The 14,005-nt window shown below is 57.0% G+C and overlaps 3 protein-coding genes across 3 annotated transcripts; 1 reads left to right on the top strand and 2 right to left on the bottom strand.

Annotated features, from left to right (window-relative positions):
• Nucleotides 1–1,202: 1,202 nt before the first annotated feature.
• On the bottom strand, nt 1,203–3,370 carry BJ171DRAFT_509466 (uncharacterized protein). The gene is made up of 8 exons (XM_053111397.1): nt 3,176–3,370; nt 3,029–3,072; nt 2,856–2,913; nt 2,444–2,656; nt 2,276–2,351; nt 1,978–2,126; nt 1,775–1,858; nt 1,203–1,640 (listed from the first exon to the last, which is right to left on the bottom strand). The coding sequence occupies exons 1-8, from the start codon at nt 3,282–3,284 to the stop codon at nt 1,429–1,431; spliced, it is 945 nt and encodes a 314-aa protein (XP_052965820.1). The 5' UTR covers nt 3,285–3,370; the 3' UTR covers nt 1,203–1,428.
• Nucleotides 3,371–3,592: 222 nt separating this feature from the next.
• BJ171DRAFT_509463 (aspartic peptidase domain-containing protein) lies at nt 3,593–6,248 on the bottom strand. Its single transcript, XM_053111396.1, has 7 exons — nt 5,942–6,248; nt 5,652–5,835; nt 5,363–5,385; nt 4,898–5,229; nt 4,415–4,741; nt 4,083–4,322; nt 3,593–3,948 (listed from the first exon to the last, which is right to left on the bottom strand). Exons 1-7 carry the CDS (start codon nt 5,956–5,958, stop codon nt 3,719–3,721), a joined length of 1,353 nt encoding a protein of 450 aa, XP_052965819.1. The 5' UTR covers nt 5,959–6,248; the 3' UTR covers nt 3,593–3,718.
• A 1,516-nt stretch (nt 6,249–7,764) lies between these two features.
• Nucleotides 7,765–13,840, top strand: BJ171DRAFT_509461 (cytochrome P450). Its single transcript, XM_053111395.1, has 16 exons — nt 7,765–8,360; nt 8,478–8,501; nt 8,612–8,667; nt 8,803–9,154; nt 9,241–9,317; nt 9,426–9,720; nt 9,810–10,010; nt 10,104–10,157; nt 10,266–10,413; nt 10,506–10,878; nt 10,971–11,100; nt 11,238–11,437; nt 11,711–11,995; nt 12,179–12,613; nt 12,787–13,054; nt 13,168–13,840. The coding sequence occupies exons 1-16, from the start codon at nt 7,883–7,885 to the stop codon at nt 13,602–13,604; spliced, it is 3,813 nt and encodes a 1,270-aa protein (XP_052965818.1). The 5' UTR covers nt 7,765–7,882; the 3' UTR covers nt 13,605–13,840.
• Nucleotides 13,841–14,005: the final 165 nt, after the last annotated feature.

Here is a 14,005-nt window from a genome sequence, read left to right as displayed (position 1 = left end):
AATAAAGACACTATTCTGCGGCTTCCGTGGGTTGAAGCCCAAACTGGGATGCTCGACCATACTCCAGCATCCACAGCAATGCACCCTCGTTCCCTGGCGGCACTCCAACGACCTTCGGCTTGCTCCGCCAGCGCCAGTTTCCTTTTGTGGCCAGCCGCACATGCCCCCACCCCGGCTGCCTTCTCGCCTCGCCTTGCCCGCTTGCATCCAGGCGGCTGCCCTTGGCATCGGTTCTCGTCATCGCGCCAACATCCCACCGCAACATGCGCTTCAGGGACAACCTGATGCTGCAGAAGCAGCAAGCCGAGCAGTCGGAGCGCAAGGAAGAGTTCGACCGCATCTTTGTCCCCATCCGCAACATGGCCCACCAATACTACATCACAGTCCAGGTACGCGAGACTTTGCTGATCACTCATCCCAAGAGACGAACAGTCAGCCAGAGAAACGACCTTCCAGGAGCCGTCTCAACCCGATTCTGTCGCTGAAGGCCGGTCGTTCAGCAGACTGGGCTTGGCATTTCTTTTTCGCCGGGCGCTGCTGCTCATCGCCCATGAGACTCGCATCTCAACTTTGAAATCGGCATGTCTCTTCCCGCAGGCATGGAACGATCCCCTGGCAGCTTCGCTGGCCCGCATCCGAGCCTATCAAAGGACAGAGGGTGTCCGCGAGGTCGCATTTGATACAACCGTGCTCTCCACCTCGGTTCCATCCCGGCCATCGAGCTGAACTGTGGACCGATGAGCGAAGCCAGTCCAGCGATCGGGCGAGCCGCACCCGGTCCACAAGCGTCCAAAACTATCTGTGACTCTGTTGGTCAGCGTTCGGTCGGTTGTGGGATCCGCCGCCAAGCTCCAAATCGCCTTCATTATTGGGACGTCGGGCTCTCGATCTCCCAGCCTCTGCCGTCGCGATATTTAACGATAGGAGCATGGAGGAAGCACGCCAAATCACTCACTCTCCTTCCCTCCCTCCCCCTTTCTCCGAGTTCTGGTCCCAATTTCGACAATTTTCTCGGTTGCTTTACCCCTCTGTATCCCCAATACATCTTCATTCATTACTGCCAAAGGCATCCATGGCACTCTGGCCCGCCGCGCCTCTGCACTGCGATGCCGTCATAATCGGGCTGGGAACGACAGGAATGCCTATGACTCGGCCGTTTTCATTCGGCCGCTACTGCTCCAGCATGGGCCATCAATACAGCTTGTCCGGGGAGAAACAGGACAGTGTCCCATTTCTCTGGCATCGGAGGCGTGAAGCCTGCGGAACTTTCGTAGCTTCCCAGTGGGTGGATGATGATGAATGGAGTGTATTCAGGACCAGAACAGGGTGTCCCGTTTCGTTCTGGACAAACAGTTCTCGTTTGCTGCTCGTGGACTCATTCGGTTCATATCGACCACATAGCTCCATAATACCGCATATTGGACCACTCTATTGTCTTTGGTTGACCGCGAGCTCGTGGTTCAAGTGAGTCTTCCACCAGTCATCGTACTTGACATGGCTGATGTCGAAACCCTCCTGGATCAGCTTGGAGTTGGACAGCTGTGCGTTGAGCGGACGGGTTGCCACAGCCTCACCAGGCGGAAGGACAGTCACCGGGGTGATGTGGCCGACGTCCGTGCCGTGAATGGTCCCCAGACGGACTAGATCAGAGATCAAAGTTCAAGTGGGTATCGGTGAGAACATGGACGCCTGTTCGTGGAGCCGAAGAGTTTGTTGGATGGACAAGCCGCTGCAGTCGGCTTGCACGCTGCCTCAGGGTCGCCCAAGAACTCACCGCACATGTCGTATTTGGACATTTGTTCAGAGGCGCTGAAGTGGTATATGCCTCGCGGAGCTCGGTCCTTGTCCTGCACTCGCTCTGCATTCACAGCGACAGAGCGACAGAGCGACAGAGGAGACATCAACAAAAGTAAACTCGTCGCCCACATCGCTGGGGTCAACCCACAATGACGGCATACGATCGAGCAGCGGACTCACCCAGCATCTGCAGAATGACATTGGCCACATCGGCCACATTGGTGGGGAAGCGGGCTTGGACATGGTCCATCTTCGCAGGCTTGGACGAGATGACAAGATCCAAGAGGATGTTGACGGCAGACTCGGCAAAGTAGTGGGTGTGTCCGTAGCTGCACGGCCAACGAATACACCGCGGCGAACGGGCAAGGGGCGGGACGATAGGAGAGTCGATTTCAGGAATGACGAGTGAAGAGCCAAAGGGCCAAAGAGCCAAAGAGCCAAAGCCAGGGTTTGCATCCGCCATCCCCAGAGTACTTACAGGACCGGCACACGAAGAATGGCAGCATCCGAGTTGGCGGCAGCGACAGCGACCTCGCCTTGCTGCTTGGAGAGCCCTGATGATGGATCCATCAATCAGCACGAGTTCGGCTCAAAAGCGATGCAAGTCGCTTGCATGCTGCCACCGGACGAAACATGCGCAACAGACCGTAAAAGTTGAGAGGGTTGGGCGTCGCCGTTACTTCATATGGAGGCTGTGTGCCATCAAAGACATAATCGGTGGATATGTACAATAGCCAGGCGTTGATGTCTTTGGCAATGCGGGCCAGGGCTCCTGAGGTCTCGACGTTCAAGCGGAGGACGCCGTCTCTATCTCGCTCGGCGACATCAGGTCGGCGCTCGGCTGCACAATGGATGATGGCTGCACACCGCCAACCCCCCCCCAAAAAAGAAAATAGGTTAAGAAACGGACGCAGAGTACTGACTGCGGATAGAGAGACAGATGCGAAGTGTGTAGGCAAATCGCTGAACGATTCCGAGTTCCCTCCCTCCTCCCAAGCCAGCAAGACGGTCGATGTAGTTCAGATGCTGAATGCCCATCGATCGTGGCCAGGCCGCACCTGATGGCTTGAGCTCGAAGAGAAAGCGCTCAGTTTCTGCAACATCGGTGAGATCGAGCTGTGCGTTGGAGCCAGAGCGTTTCAGACGGGCGAGTGGACGGTTTGCCCAAACCGATGAAGAGAAGGAGCCTGAGTGGGCGTGCTGCCACCACAGCGATCGGCAACCGTCTCACCTTCACAAGATCGCCGGTGGAGCGGGAGAAGGCCGTTCCAATCACTGCGATGGTTCCAGAAGCGATTAGTGCGCGCGCACCCTCCGTCATTGGGCTGAGAGTGCGTTTCGGTCTGTCTGTTGCAAAGCTGACAGCCGGCTCGCTTACCTCGGATTCCAAGGCGCTGCTGCTGTTCCTGGAGAGCCGCCATAACAGCGCGGCCAAGAAGGCCGGAGGCGCCGGTGACGACGACGGTGCGGATCGATTGTTCATGCATGATAGCCGCGGAGCAGAGCTGGAGCAGATTGTGCTGGAGCAGATCGAGCCGAGGTTGGCTGGCTCTGGCTGGCTGGGGTGACAACCAGAGAACGGAGCTCCGCCTCGGTTTGGCGAGACCGACATTGTGGCTGCCTGGGAAGGCCTCGTGAACTGCCTTGCAGAAGCAATGGAAGGAATGTCCACCGAGACCACGGAGGCTCATATTCGCCAGGTACTCTGGGTAGTTCCAGAGATGCCCATGGCCCGGAACACACACCGAGCGACTCGTTCGCCTCGACCCTCTTGACACTGAGAGCCACTCTGTCCGTCAGAGTTGAATGCAGATTGTATATCAAAACTGTATCCCCCCCCCCAAACCAGCAACAGAGTGGTTGATGCAAAAAAAAAGCCCTGGGATCCCGTCCCGTTTCGTTCTGAACAAGCTGTAGCAGCCTAGGAAGCCCACCAAGCTAATAGATACAATATCGATGCCAACAGGAGATGATGGGCAGACCACTCCGCGCGAGTGCTGCCCGAAACTGAGCCTGCTGTCCACGACTGGTTTAGTGGAGTTGGAGGAGCGACAGACTGGGCCAGACCGACCCTGCCAAGCTGGACATCAAAGGCAGAGTACCAGCGATAGAGAAAGACATCACCGAGGAGCCACGTCGGCACGGTATCGCCTGGAGACATGGACCACGAGCGATGTAGTGAGCAGGTGAGTAAATGATCAATGCATGCATGCGCGCATGGATAAGATACGGGCGTTGCAAAACAATCCTGACTGGCCCCCATTGCGATGCCTGCTCACACGTACTCGAGGTGATCCCAACATAGCATGTGCGGTTGTCGGCACTGGCAGGCAGGATGTAGTCGCTTGGTGCCAGAGGAAAGGGCAATCCCTTCAAATAGAATATCAGCGGCGGGGCTGACCGCCATGCAGCGACGCAGTCGACCATCCAGAGGTTCCATGAGCTGCGGAATGTGGAGTTCACCCCCAAGCTGGGTATGATGGTGTTGTTGAGGGTGTTGCTATCGACGTGGATGAGGGTGGTGCCTGGATGGCAGGACGGATGAGCGACCGACTGACTCGATGACGAGGACCAAGAGACATTGTCAAGGCCACAAGGCTGCATCAGAGACACATACCGCAATCAACTATCGCATAGGTGGGAGTGACGCTCAGATCTAAGATGGTGCCCCCGGCTTGCAACGACGTGACGCTTAGTGCCCAGTGAAACTTTTCTGGGCTGATGTATGGAATGACATCAACATCGAGCCAGCTCAGCGAGCCACGATACTTGGAGGCATCGGTTATGCCAATGGTCAGCTCGCCTTGGTGAGAAGGGCTGAATGTGCTCCCTTGTGGATTCAGGAACACAGTAAAGACCGGACTCGAGAGGGAGCCTTGTTTGACAAGCGATTGAATAACAGTATTCTTGGTGGAGACACCGCCAGGGTCAACCACGGCAGTGGCTGACGTCACCGGCAGTGGACAGTATCAGCGTGCGTTAACCGAGCGCTCTGCATGATGACAATACAGCAGGACAACAGGACAGCAGGACAGCAGGACAGCAGGACAGCAGGACAGCAGGACAGCAGGCGCCGCTGTGGGAGGGACGCACTGCTTACATTGGGTCAGATTATTGAGGGCCAAGCCCATCAGCCCATCGTACTTCAGGATGGAGAACGTTGCAGCCTCGCTGTTGTCGGCATCAACCACATTCGTAAAGTATTGCTGCTTGATCGACAGGCCGCCAAACGATACGTTGTCCTTGACGAGATATCCAACGAATGAGCCGTCTCCGTAGGTGAGCAGGTTGGGCGTGCCGTCGAGGTATGCTGACCGGCTTTGGCTCACGTTGTAGTGGTGTGGGCCGTGGCAGGCAGTGCACTCGGTTCCCTCCACCCAAAGATCGGAGGAACCTGTGTCGATTTGCACCACGAAGGGGGTCTGCAGGGTTCTGCAGCTCGCAGCAATGAGGATAATCAGGTCCACGGCAAAATCAGTACTTGGCGGCTGGCAAGCACATAACCCAAGGAAAACAATCGTGCCAGCATCCGTCCCGAGCTTGCCGCCACACAGCGCCGCCTTACCCAATCATGATGGTGGTCATGTACTGGCTCGAGGAGAGGCGGCGGCGTCATTCCATTGAGGGCCATGTCGGCATATTCAGTCCATGGAGGGGTCAGGCAGGATCACGAGCAAGTTAGCCGAGATTTGGGTTGGCGAAAGTCGGCAGACAGTTGGGTGCTCAGAGCTACAGACCAGCGAAAGGCGCCTGTCCCAGACTCTGGCACTGGCTATCGAGCTGCGGGCCATTGGACACCACCCAAACGACCTGGACTAGGACTCGGGCGATGACAGGTGGTGATAAGAACTTACGGCCGAGCTGCTGGCGCTGGTCAGCGGAAGCGCGGTATCGGTCTGGACGGCAAATGACTGGAATGTGCGATAGTCGTTTGGATAAACCAGTCGCTGTGTCCATTTGAGAGTGGCCCAGGCCATACTGGAGAGCAGCCGCTCTTTCACCGACGAGCTTGGGTCGCTGGACTTTGTGAGCTCGAATCTGCATGAGCCCGGCCCGTCCGGTTCGAGGCGAGAAGGGAGATGCATTAGCACGCTTGCCCAGCCGGCGGAAGCGACAGCCGACCAGCGGTGAAGAGCCGTCGCACCTCTTCCATCCACCCATAGGCGCCGCTTATTGGGAAGATGTGCGAGAGTCGGAAAGAGTCGAAAAGGGCGCAGATGATCCAGACGGAGAAGGGCGGCGATGAGGCCGGGCAGCGTGGAGGTGGAGGTGACGCCGGTGTGGAAGCCGCGAGGGTCCTGGGCTCAATTGTGCGTGGGACGGCGACAGAGGAAAGCGCAGAGTGACTGCCGGCACCAAGGTCGAGGTCGAGGTCGAGGTCGAGGTCGAGGTCGAGGTCGAGGTCGAGGTCGAGGTCGAGGTCGAGGTCGAGGTCGAGGTCGAGGTCGAGGCCGGGGCCGGGGCGTCAATGGCGGTTGCAGATGGGCGAAACAGTGTCTGCATCGGACAACGGCCTCGTCAACAACACGAAACGCAACAAGGTTTGGTCGGAGAATGGCGAACAGGCCGCCACTGCCCCAGCTGTGGCGGTGGCCGGGGCTGTCCAGATCCTCGGCGCGGTGCTCGATGCTGACGGTGCTCAATGCCGATGGTGCTCGATGCGGGCGGTACTCGATGCGGGCGGTGCTCGATGCCAATGGTGCTCGGTGCTGGTGGTGCTCGGTGCTGGTGGTGCTCGATGCAACATGAGGATCCAGCACCGATACGCAGCGCCGAGGATGGGGAGATGCAGAGGTTGGGCTGCAGGCACTCGCCGTTGAGATCAAGAGACCGCCGTTTGGCGCACCGCAGCGGCTGTCCCGGCTTTCCGCCAAGCCCAGGATCAGCGGCAGAATGGGGTCCGCAAGGCAAGGACGACGAGCGAAGGTGAGGATCATCTCGCCAACTGGTCGTTGGACTGAGCCTACCGTAGCAAAAGTCTAACAGTCCATCGGCTGGTATCTGAGCAAACGAGACGCTGTCCTTATCGCATGTGTCGGCGTAGTAAGCGATGGCCTGCATCGAGCAAATCCATATGTAATCAGGTCAGTTGCCTCGCAGCTGGGACTGCAGCATCGGATCGCTGAGCAGCGATGGATGGGTGTATTCAGCACCCATATGCAAGCGACGGCGATTTCGTTTTGGGACGAAATAAAACGGAGAAAGGGAAGAGGCTGAACTTTGCCGAAGGGTGCAGTCGGTCCAGAAAGAAACGGGACAGTTCCTTCCTGGCTTCAGAAGTCTGAACCCCGCTGACTGACTGTAGGCCCCAGCGGGCAAGCCGTGAGATTGTTTCCCGTCCTGGTTGGCAATTTCTTTGTTTTGGTTGGTTTGGGAAGCATGGTCTTGAATACACCCGGTCGATCTCCTGTGGCGATGATCGACTGGCATACCGAGATCATGTTCCGTGAGACATTGATGTCTCGATCCCACAGCGTATGGCAACTTGCACAGTGCGGGAATATCGACCACGAGGGCTGGGAAGGCAGTGTCGTCATCGGGATCGTCTGGAGGGCGACGGTGCGCTTTTGGTCCTCGATATTACTGGGCCGAATCCTATCGCCGATATCGAGTCTGGGAGACCCTTTGTCGGGCACGGCATATCGGAGCTCGAGCAAGGTGCCGTCCCGCCCCGCATCACCATGCACTCGATATCCACTCGACATGCACTCGATATCCACTCGACATGCACTCGACATCCACCCGATCGCGATGAGGATCTCGGCGGCCCGCACGGCCGAATCGCTTTAGAGCAAGCTTTGGAATGTGCCGTTCTCCCGGCCCCATTTTTCAGCACTGCTTTCGCCGTCCGCGCCCCAATCTGTGCACCCGCCCGAGTCCCCGTTTTTCCTCCCACGACAGGCACGGGATTCTACCGTTCTTCCCGTGCCCGGTCCTCTATTCCATGCTGATCCTGTGCCCGGCATCGTTGGGGTCCTGGCCAGGGCCTTTCGTCGTGGCCCATCGTGCGTCTTGCCCCCCGCTCGCTGCATCCGGACGGCTTGGCGGTCTTGCGTTGCCGTGCACCCACTCGCCCGCAGTCGCCATGTCGCCGTTCATAAGCCGGTCTTCCGCCTCGCGTTCTTGGAGCGGCACTCCGATCCCTCGCCAGCTGCAGTGGGTCTCCCTCTCATCCCTCTTCGCGCTCGCCATGTCGGCCGATCCTGCCGTCCCTTTCCTCATCGCCATCTTCAACAACGGTGCGCCTGGCCAGTCTGTCCTCGTCAACATCGGCGGCCAGGCCAGCTCTCCGCCCGCGTTCCCACACGAGGCATCCGCCGGTGGTGCGGTCCTGGGCTCCGAGAACACCGTTCTGGCCTTCCATGATCTCAACTCGCTCTTGCAAAAGATCTCCATCGACTTTGGCCTCGAGTATCCGCGCCTGACCCCACACCCTGTCGAGTCCACCCAGCTGCTTCTCTCGTCGCTGCCCGACCAGGCCACGACCATCCGTGATCTGAGATCCAGCAAGCTATGGTTTGCGAGCTCGGCTGCGGCTCGCAACCGGCTGCCGCTTCCGCCAGGTAGGATGATCTGCTATCACGAAGCATGTCCCAGCCTATTGCGGCAGCCGCAAACTCTTTCAGGATCGTCGACGCGGAACATTAACACATATGTCCCACGCTTCCCCGTCTTCCCAGGCCCTCCTCCCAAGCCATTCATCGGTATGCCACTGGGACGGGCCCCACGACACTTACCTCGCAACATGCAAGCGTGCGTATACCGGCGCATGCCCCGCCGCCACCATCGCTAACAATAGCCTCCGTACGTCCAGGCAATACTCTCGACTTGCTGCCGATCCCAGTGATCGCCATCTATGAGCTCGTCCAGGTGAGTTTCGCGTCGCATACGTCGTGCAGTCCGTCGGTGCATATGAAGATCTTTGAATACGCCGACGTATCTAACTCCTGTGGATTGCCCAACATCCAAACTTGGGCGCTTTTGGGTTTTCTGGACACGACACAGAAATACGGCCACTTTTTCCCGCTCTCGTTCGGCGCCCGCAATGTCCTTGTCGTCTCGGATCCGTATCTGATCCAGGACATCATGAGGCAGGACGATGCCTTCTCCAAGCTCACAAACAACGGTGCGCTGCACTACCTCAAGCCCATCACCGGCAACGGTCTCTTCACTGCCAACGACCACGATGTCGAATGGGGCCGCGCCCATCGCATTCTTCTACCCGCCTTTTCGGTCAGGGCATTGAGCTCGTCGATCCCCATGATGAACGAGCAAACCTTGCTCTTGGTCAAAGCCTTCAAGACACGCTTCCAAGACACGAATACCTCCTTCGATGTGTCTGACTGGATGTCCAAAGGTAATTCCCCTTGCCCGCGCTGATGAGACGAGCACACTGCTCTTGGCTCAATCCAGCACTTACACCGATCCGCGATTGTACCTCAGTCACCTTGGATATCGTGTCTCTCTTTGGCTTTTCATACAAGCTGGACTCAATCTCGAACGCAGAGGAGCACCCGTTTGTGAGTTGCTCTCCCGTCGCGGCGATTCTGCTTCACCATGGCAACGTTGGCTGTAAGTAAGCCCATTCAGCGGACAGCCTCTGATGCTCCTCACGATTTTTGTACCAGGTTACCAACATGGTTTCGCTGTTCGAAAGCGCCATGGAGAAGGTCAAGGCCGGTCCCCTCAACGGCATTGTGGAGCAGATCGACTGGGTTACTGGGGGCCATTCGAAATCCAAAGATGACAAGGCCGCGCAGTTCATCAAGCAAACCGTCAACGACGTCATCAAGCTGCATCAAGAGCACCCAGAGCAGTACTCGGACATGTGCTCGAGAATGCTGGAGCTTGAGGATCCCGAGACCGGAGAGAAGCTTACTCCCGAAAACATCTGCTATCAAATCGTCACTTTCATGATTGCCGGTCAGTGAGCTCTTGCATATCCGTAGCCTGCATTTTCTTGATGCGCCCCTTGCTCATGCTGTCTTCCATTTGTCCTCGTTTGGGTGCAGGGCATGAAACCACCTCGGGTCTCCTTACCTGGACGCTCTATATGCTTGCCACCCATCCCGATGTCGAGCTCAAGGTTCGTCGAGAAGTTGAAGCCGTGTTTTCCAAGACAAACGGCACACTTGATGACAAGAACGTCAGCGAGCTCAAATACACATTAGCCGTTCTGAAGGAGACCCTGCGTCTCTATCCTTCTGCCCCCGGTATGAATTCACGGCACAACAGCGCTTGCAGCCAGTGTTCGCGCCTCAGAGTTGGCCCATCTTACCAAAATCAATCATTCTTTCTTCTTTCAGCCTTTGCTAAAACCTGCATCAAGGACACCTTTGTTGGCCCTTATGCCGTCAAGAGTGCGTATCAAATCTGCTGCTGAAGGCTGATCGGGCTTCGTGCCAGCTGCCTGCCGGCTTCCTGCCAGTTTCGCCCGCTCGACTGACATTTGTCTGTACCCTCTCCAGAAAACACAGGCATCCTCTTCCATGGCATAGCTACCCACAGAAACACCTCTATCTGGGGTCCAAATCCTGAACAGTTCAATCCCGACAACTTTTTGCCTGTGAACGAATCCAAGCTTCCTCAGTACTCGTATATTCCCTTTGGACTGGGGTATGTACAGCCATTGGGTTGATATCCATGCGCCACGGCCACCTCCGAAATCAACACTGACGCTCATGTTTCGACCGACATCGATACCACAGCGCCCGCGCGTGCATCGGCTCGCAGTTTGCCCTGATCGAGGCCCGCATTGTGCTGGCTCATTTGGTTCACAACTTCAAGTTCTCCCTTGCCGAAGATGCTGACCCCACCATGCACGTCAAGCTGACTCTGCGACCCCATGGCATCCGCTTCCGACTCTCGTCTCCGGATCCGCTCCCTCCAGCGGAGCCGGAACCTGTCCCTGTGGCGCCAAAGTCAGCCAACGACACGACCTCGACCTCAGGCCAAGTCGCCACGGCCCCGGAGAAGCTCACCATGTCAGCAGATGTTCTTTTTGCGGCACCACGCAATGACTTACTTCCCGTCGACAAGCTCCTGGTTCTCTACGGTACCAATATGGGCACCAGCGAAGATGTGAGTTTTCTGCGGGAGGGAAGAATGCTCGTGGGTGGATACAGTCTCTCGATATCGGTGTCGGTGGCGGCTGATATCCAGTGCTCTCACAGGTGGCCAGAGGCCTTGGTGATGCCGCCAACAAGCTTGGCTTCAACACGACGGTCGATACCCTTGACAACTACGCCAACGGCAAGCTATTTGACGCAAAGTTCATCGTTGTTGTAACGTCCACGTATAACGGTATGCACGAGCCATTTTCCCTTTGCAGGAGCACGATCGCTGCCTGTGTCTCTGTGAATGTGGCTGAGGATATGGATCCTTTTCGCGGTATTAATACCATCGCGCAATCTGGCCCCGAATGCTTTCGTTCCTGACAGGCCATCCTCCCGATAATGCCAAAAAGTTTGCTCAGTGGATTTCGAAACAGTCTGGAGCGCCGCTCAGCGGCTCCATCTACGCAGTTTATGGCGTTGGAAACAAACAGTGGAAGACCTATCAAGCCTTCCCCGGTCTCGTCGACAACGCTCTGTCCAAGCTCGGAGCCGCCTCGCTGTTGCCGCGTGGCTGCGGAGATGTGGTACGTACACACACGCTCTCTCAATGCATGAAGTGAAACATGGGCCCGAAGCAGACGCATGTTGTATCCGGCTCAGAACGAGCTATACATGGCGAGCCGCCGATCTGTCGCTGCAGCTACACCTCCAAGCGACAGAGCGGTCCTTGCAATCGCATCTCGACAGCGGCCGCAGCTTGGTGCGGGGGAGGGTGCTCGACACTCGCGCCTCCCTCAAAGTTGGTCAGCCTGCTTACCAGTCGCACGCTCCTCCATGATCGGCGCATGCATCGTCAGGACGGTGACTTTGATGGAGATATGCTCCAGTGGACCTCTCACTTCTGGAGCCGCGTTGCCTACAACTTCAAAGTCTCGACCACGGCCACGGGCGATGTCCTTGAGACATCGGCCGCGCCGAACAGCATCGAGGTAACCTGGCTTGGTCCCGACACCGACGCAGCAACGCCAAAGCCCAATCCGGCCGCATCCCAGTCGCTCAAGATGCACAAATACATTCTCAAGGAGAAGCGCATGCTGACCCATCCCGAGGCACTCAAAGCAGCATGGTATCTCGATCTTGAGGTAGGGTTCGTTTTGCGCCAGCCGCCCTCGTCCCGCCGACGACATGCACCTATGCCATCGCCTTCATTTATCGGATTGTGGAGCAAATGTGCTCGCGAGATCTCCACATCACATGGATGATCGAGCGAGAGCATCCGCTTACGCCTCCACCCACTCGCTGCTCGATTCCGCCGATGAACCCAGATTCCAAGCAACGAGGCGTGCCAATACCAGGCTGGCGACCACTTTGCCGTCTTCCCTGTCAACCCCGACTGCGACATCAATGCGCTGATCGAGCGTCTCGACCTTGACGGCCACAGCGCCAACGAGATCATTCAGCTGTCTAACAAGTACTCGGTTACCAAGAGGGATCTCCAAATCTTCGACATCCCCGTCTCTTTGATGAACACCTTGCGTGCCGGGGTCGATATTCGTGCCAGTCCGTCCCGAAGCTTTATCAAGTTCCTGTCCGGCTGTACGGAATGTCCGCCTGAGAAGCAGGCACTGCTGAAGCTGTGCGGAACCGACGCCGAGTCCATGAAGGCCTATGCCGAGGAGATTATGAAGAACCATGTGTCGATCGTGCAGCTCATTGCGAAATACAAGAGCCTGAGGATTCCGCTCAGCCAGTTCTTGGAGGTAAGTCGGACATGAGCAAGCCACCGCGACCCGGCAACCCGCAAGCATTTGCAGAGGGTTCATGGGCTTTGAGGCACTCTTGTCCAAGTCAAAAGTGAGCAGAGCCTTCTCTGTAGAGGGACGCTTGGCTTCAGACCCAGCAGTGCCCTTATTCCAGAAAATGCCCTTCACAGAACATTCCGCTGCAAAAGCCAAGGCTGTACAGCATCGCCTCGAGCCGACTGGTCAGCCGCGATTCGCTTCAGCTGTGCGTCGGAGTGCTCCGTGAGGAATTGACGGATGCTCGAGGAAACACCGTAACATACCAAGGTCTTGGATCGACGTACCTATCCCAGGTTGAGCCTGGACAAGTGGTTCTCGGACACATTCGTCCACATGGATCAGAGTTCCAGCTCCCGGGAAGCCCCAGTGTGCCCATTGTCATGATATGCTCCGGCACAGGTATTTATCTGCGAGGGGCTGTGGCGGGGATGCGAGCAAAGGCGGACGCAGAAGGCGGGGTCCCCGTGAGTGAATGTACTGCGTGTCGCTCTAACTTCAGGTGAATCGAACAGGAATCGCCCCAATGAGGTCATTTTTGCAGGAGCGCCAGGCCCTCCAGCAACAGGGCGCTGCCTTGGGCGAGGCGATTCTCATCTACGGCTCCAGGAACCCGGATCTGGACGAGCTGTTTGGCGAGGAGCTTCGCGGATATCTCCAGTCTGGCGCCTTGACTCATCTGGAGAGCGCATACTCCCGCTACGGCCCAACGAAGCAGTACGTGCAGTCGGTGATTGCGAACAACGAGAACGTGGCGCAAAAGCTCTGGAGCCTCATCCAAAACACCCAAGCCAAGATTTTGCTCTGCGGCAGCACCGCCATGGGCAACGGTGTCCGCGCAAGCTTTGTCGAGATGTTTGCCAAGGTTGGCGGCCTTGAGCCTCAAGAGGCCGAGGACTTGATGACTCGATTGGTATCCGAGCATCGCTTTGTACTTGATGTGTGGGGATGAAGATCTCGATGGACGATTCCTCTCCCTCTTCGTCTTGGCCTTATGCGCATCCGATTCGATGCAAACAACGACTGGTAGATGCGTGTCTTATTAAAGCCTGGACCGAGTATCACACTTCAATGGCGGTGACGGCGGTGAGGCAACGAGCCACATTGACAGGGCTGCTGAGAAGTGTGAGCGGTCGTATTGCGGAAGGCACTATTGCTCCAGCAGAAATATATCGCAATTGCATATCACTTGGACTGGTATCGGGTGGTGATAGTGGAACGTGATGGCACCACAAGCCGCCATGATCAGTGCACTCGTGGGCCCGATGACAATCATGGTCTGAACGGTCGTGATCTTACACTTTACAGGCAATCCAATAAAAAACGGGACACCCGGGATTTTGACCATTCATC

Source organism: Polychytrium aggregatum, assembly GCF_025602895.1.
Source record: "Polychytrium aggregatum strain JEL109 chromosome Unknown BJ171scaffold_23, whole genome shotgun sequence".
Taxonomy (NCBI): Eukaryota; Fungi; Chytridiomycota; class Chytridiomycetes; order Polychytriales; genus Polychytrium; species Polychytrium aggregatum.
This window is presented reverse-complemented; position numbering and strand designations above follow the sequence as displayed.

Coding starts and splice junctions, on each gene's coding strand:
- BJ171DRAFT_509466 (XM_053111397.1), bottom strand. CDS start 3,284: ATGCATGAACAATCGATCCGCACCGTCGTCGTCACCGGCGCCTCCGGC. Junction 3,073..3,175: donor GCAGCGCCTTGGAATCCGAG/GTAAGCGAGCCG, acceptor GAACCATCGCAG/TGATTGGAACGGCCTTCTCC. Junction 2,657..2,855: donor CTTCGAGCTCAAGCCATCAG/GTGCGGCCTGGC, acceptor GGCGGTGTGCAG/CCATCATCCATTGTGCAGCC.
- BJ171DRAFT_509463 (XM_053111396.1), bottom strand. Junction 5,386..5,651: donor CCAGCGCCAGCAGCTCGGCC/GTAAGTTCTTAT, acceptor TCCTCGAGCCAG/TACATGACCACCATCATGAT. Junction 3,949..4,082: donor CTATGTTGGGATCACCTCGA/GTACGTGTGAGC, acceptor CCATGTCTCCAG/GCGATACCGTGCCGACGTGG.
- BJ171DRAFT_509461 (XM_053111395.1), top strand. CDS start 7,883: ATGTCGCCGTTCATAAGCCGGTCTTCCGCCTCGCGTTCTTGGAGCGGC. Junction 8,668..8,802: donor CCATCTATGAGCTCGTCCAG/GTGAGTTTCGCG, acceptor GACACGACACAG/AAATACGGCCACTTTTTCCC. Junction 9,721..9,809: donor CGTCACTTTCATGATTGCCG/GTCAGTGAGCTC, acceptor GTTTGGGTGCAG/GGCATGAAACCACCTCGGGT.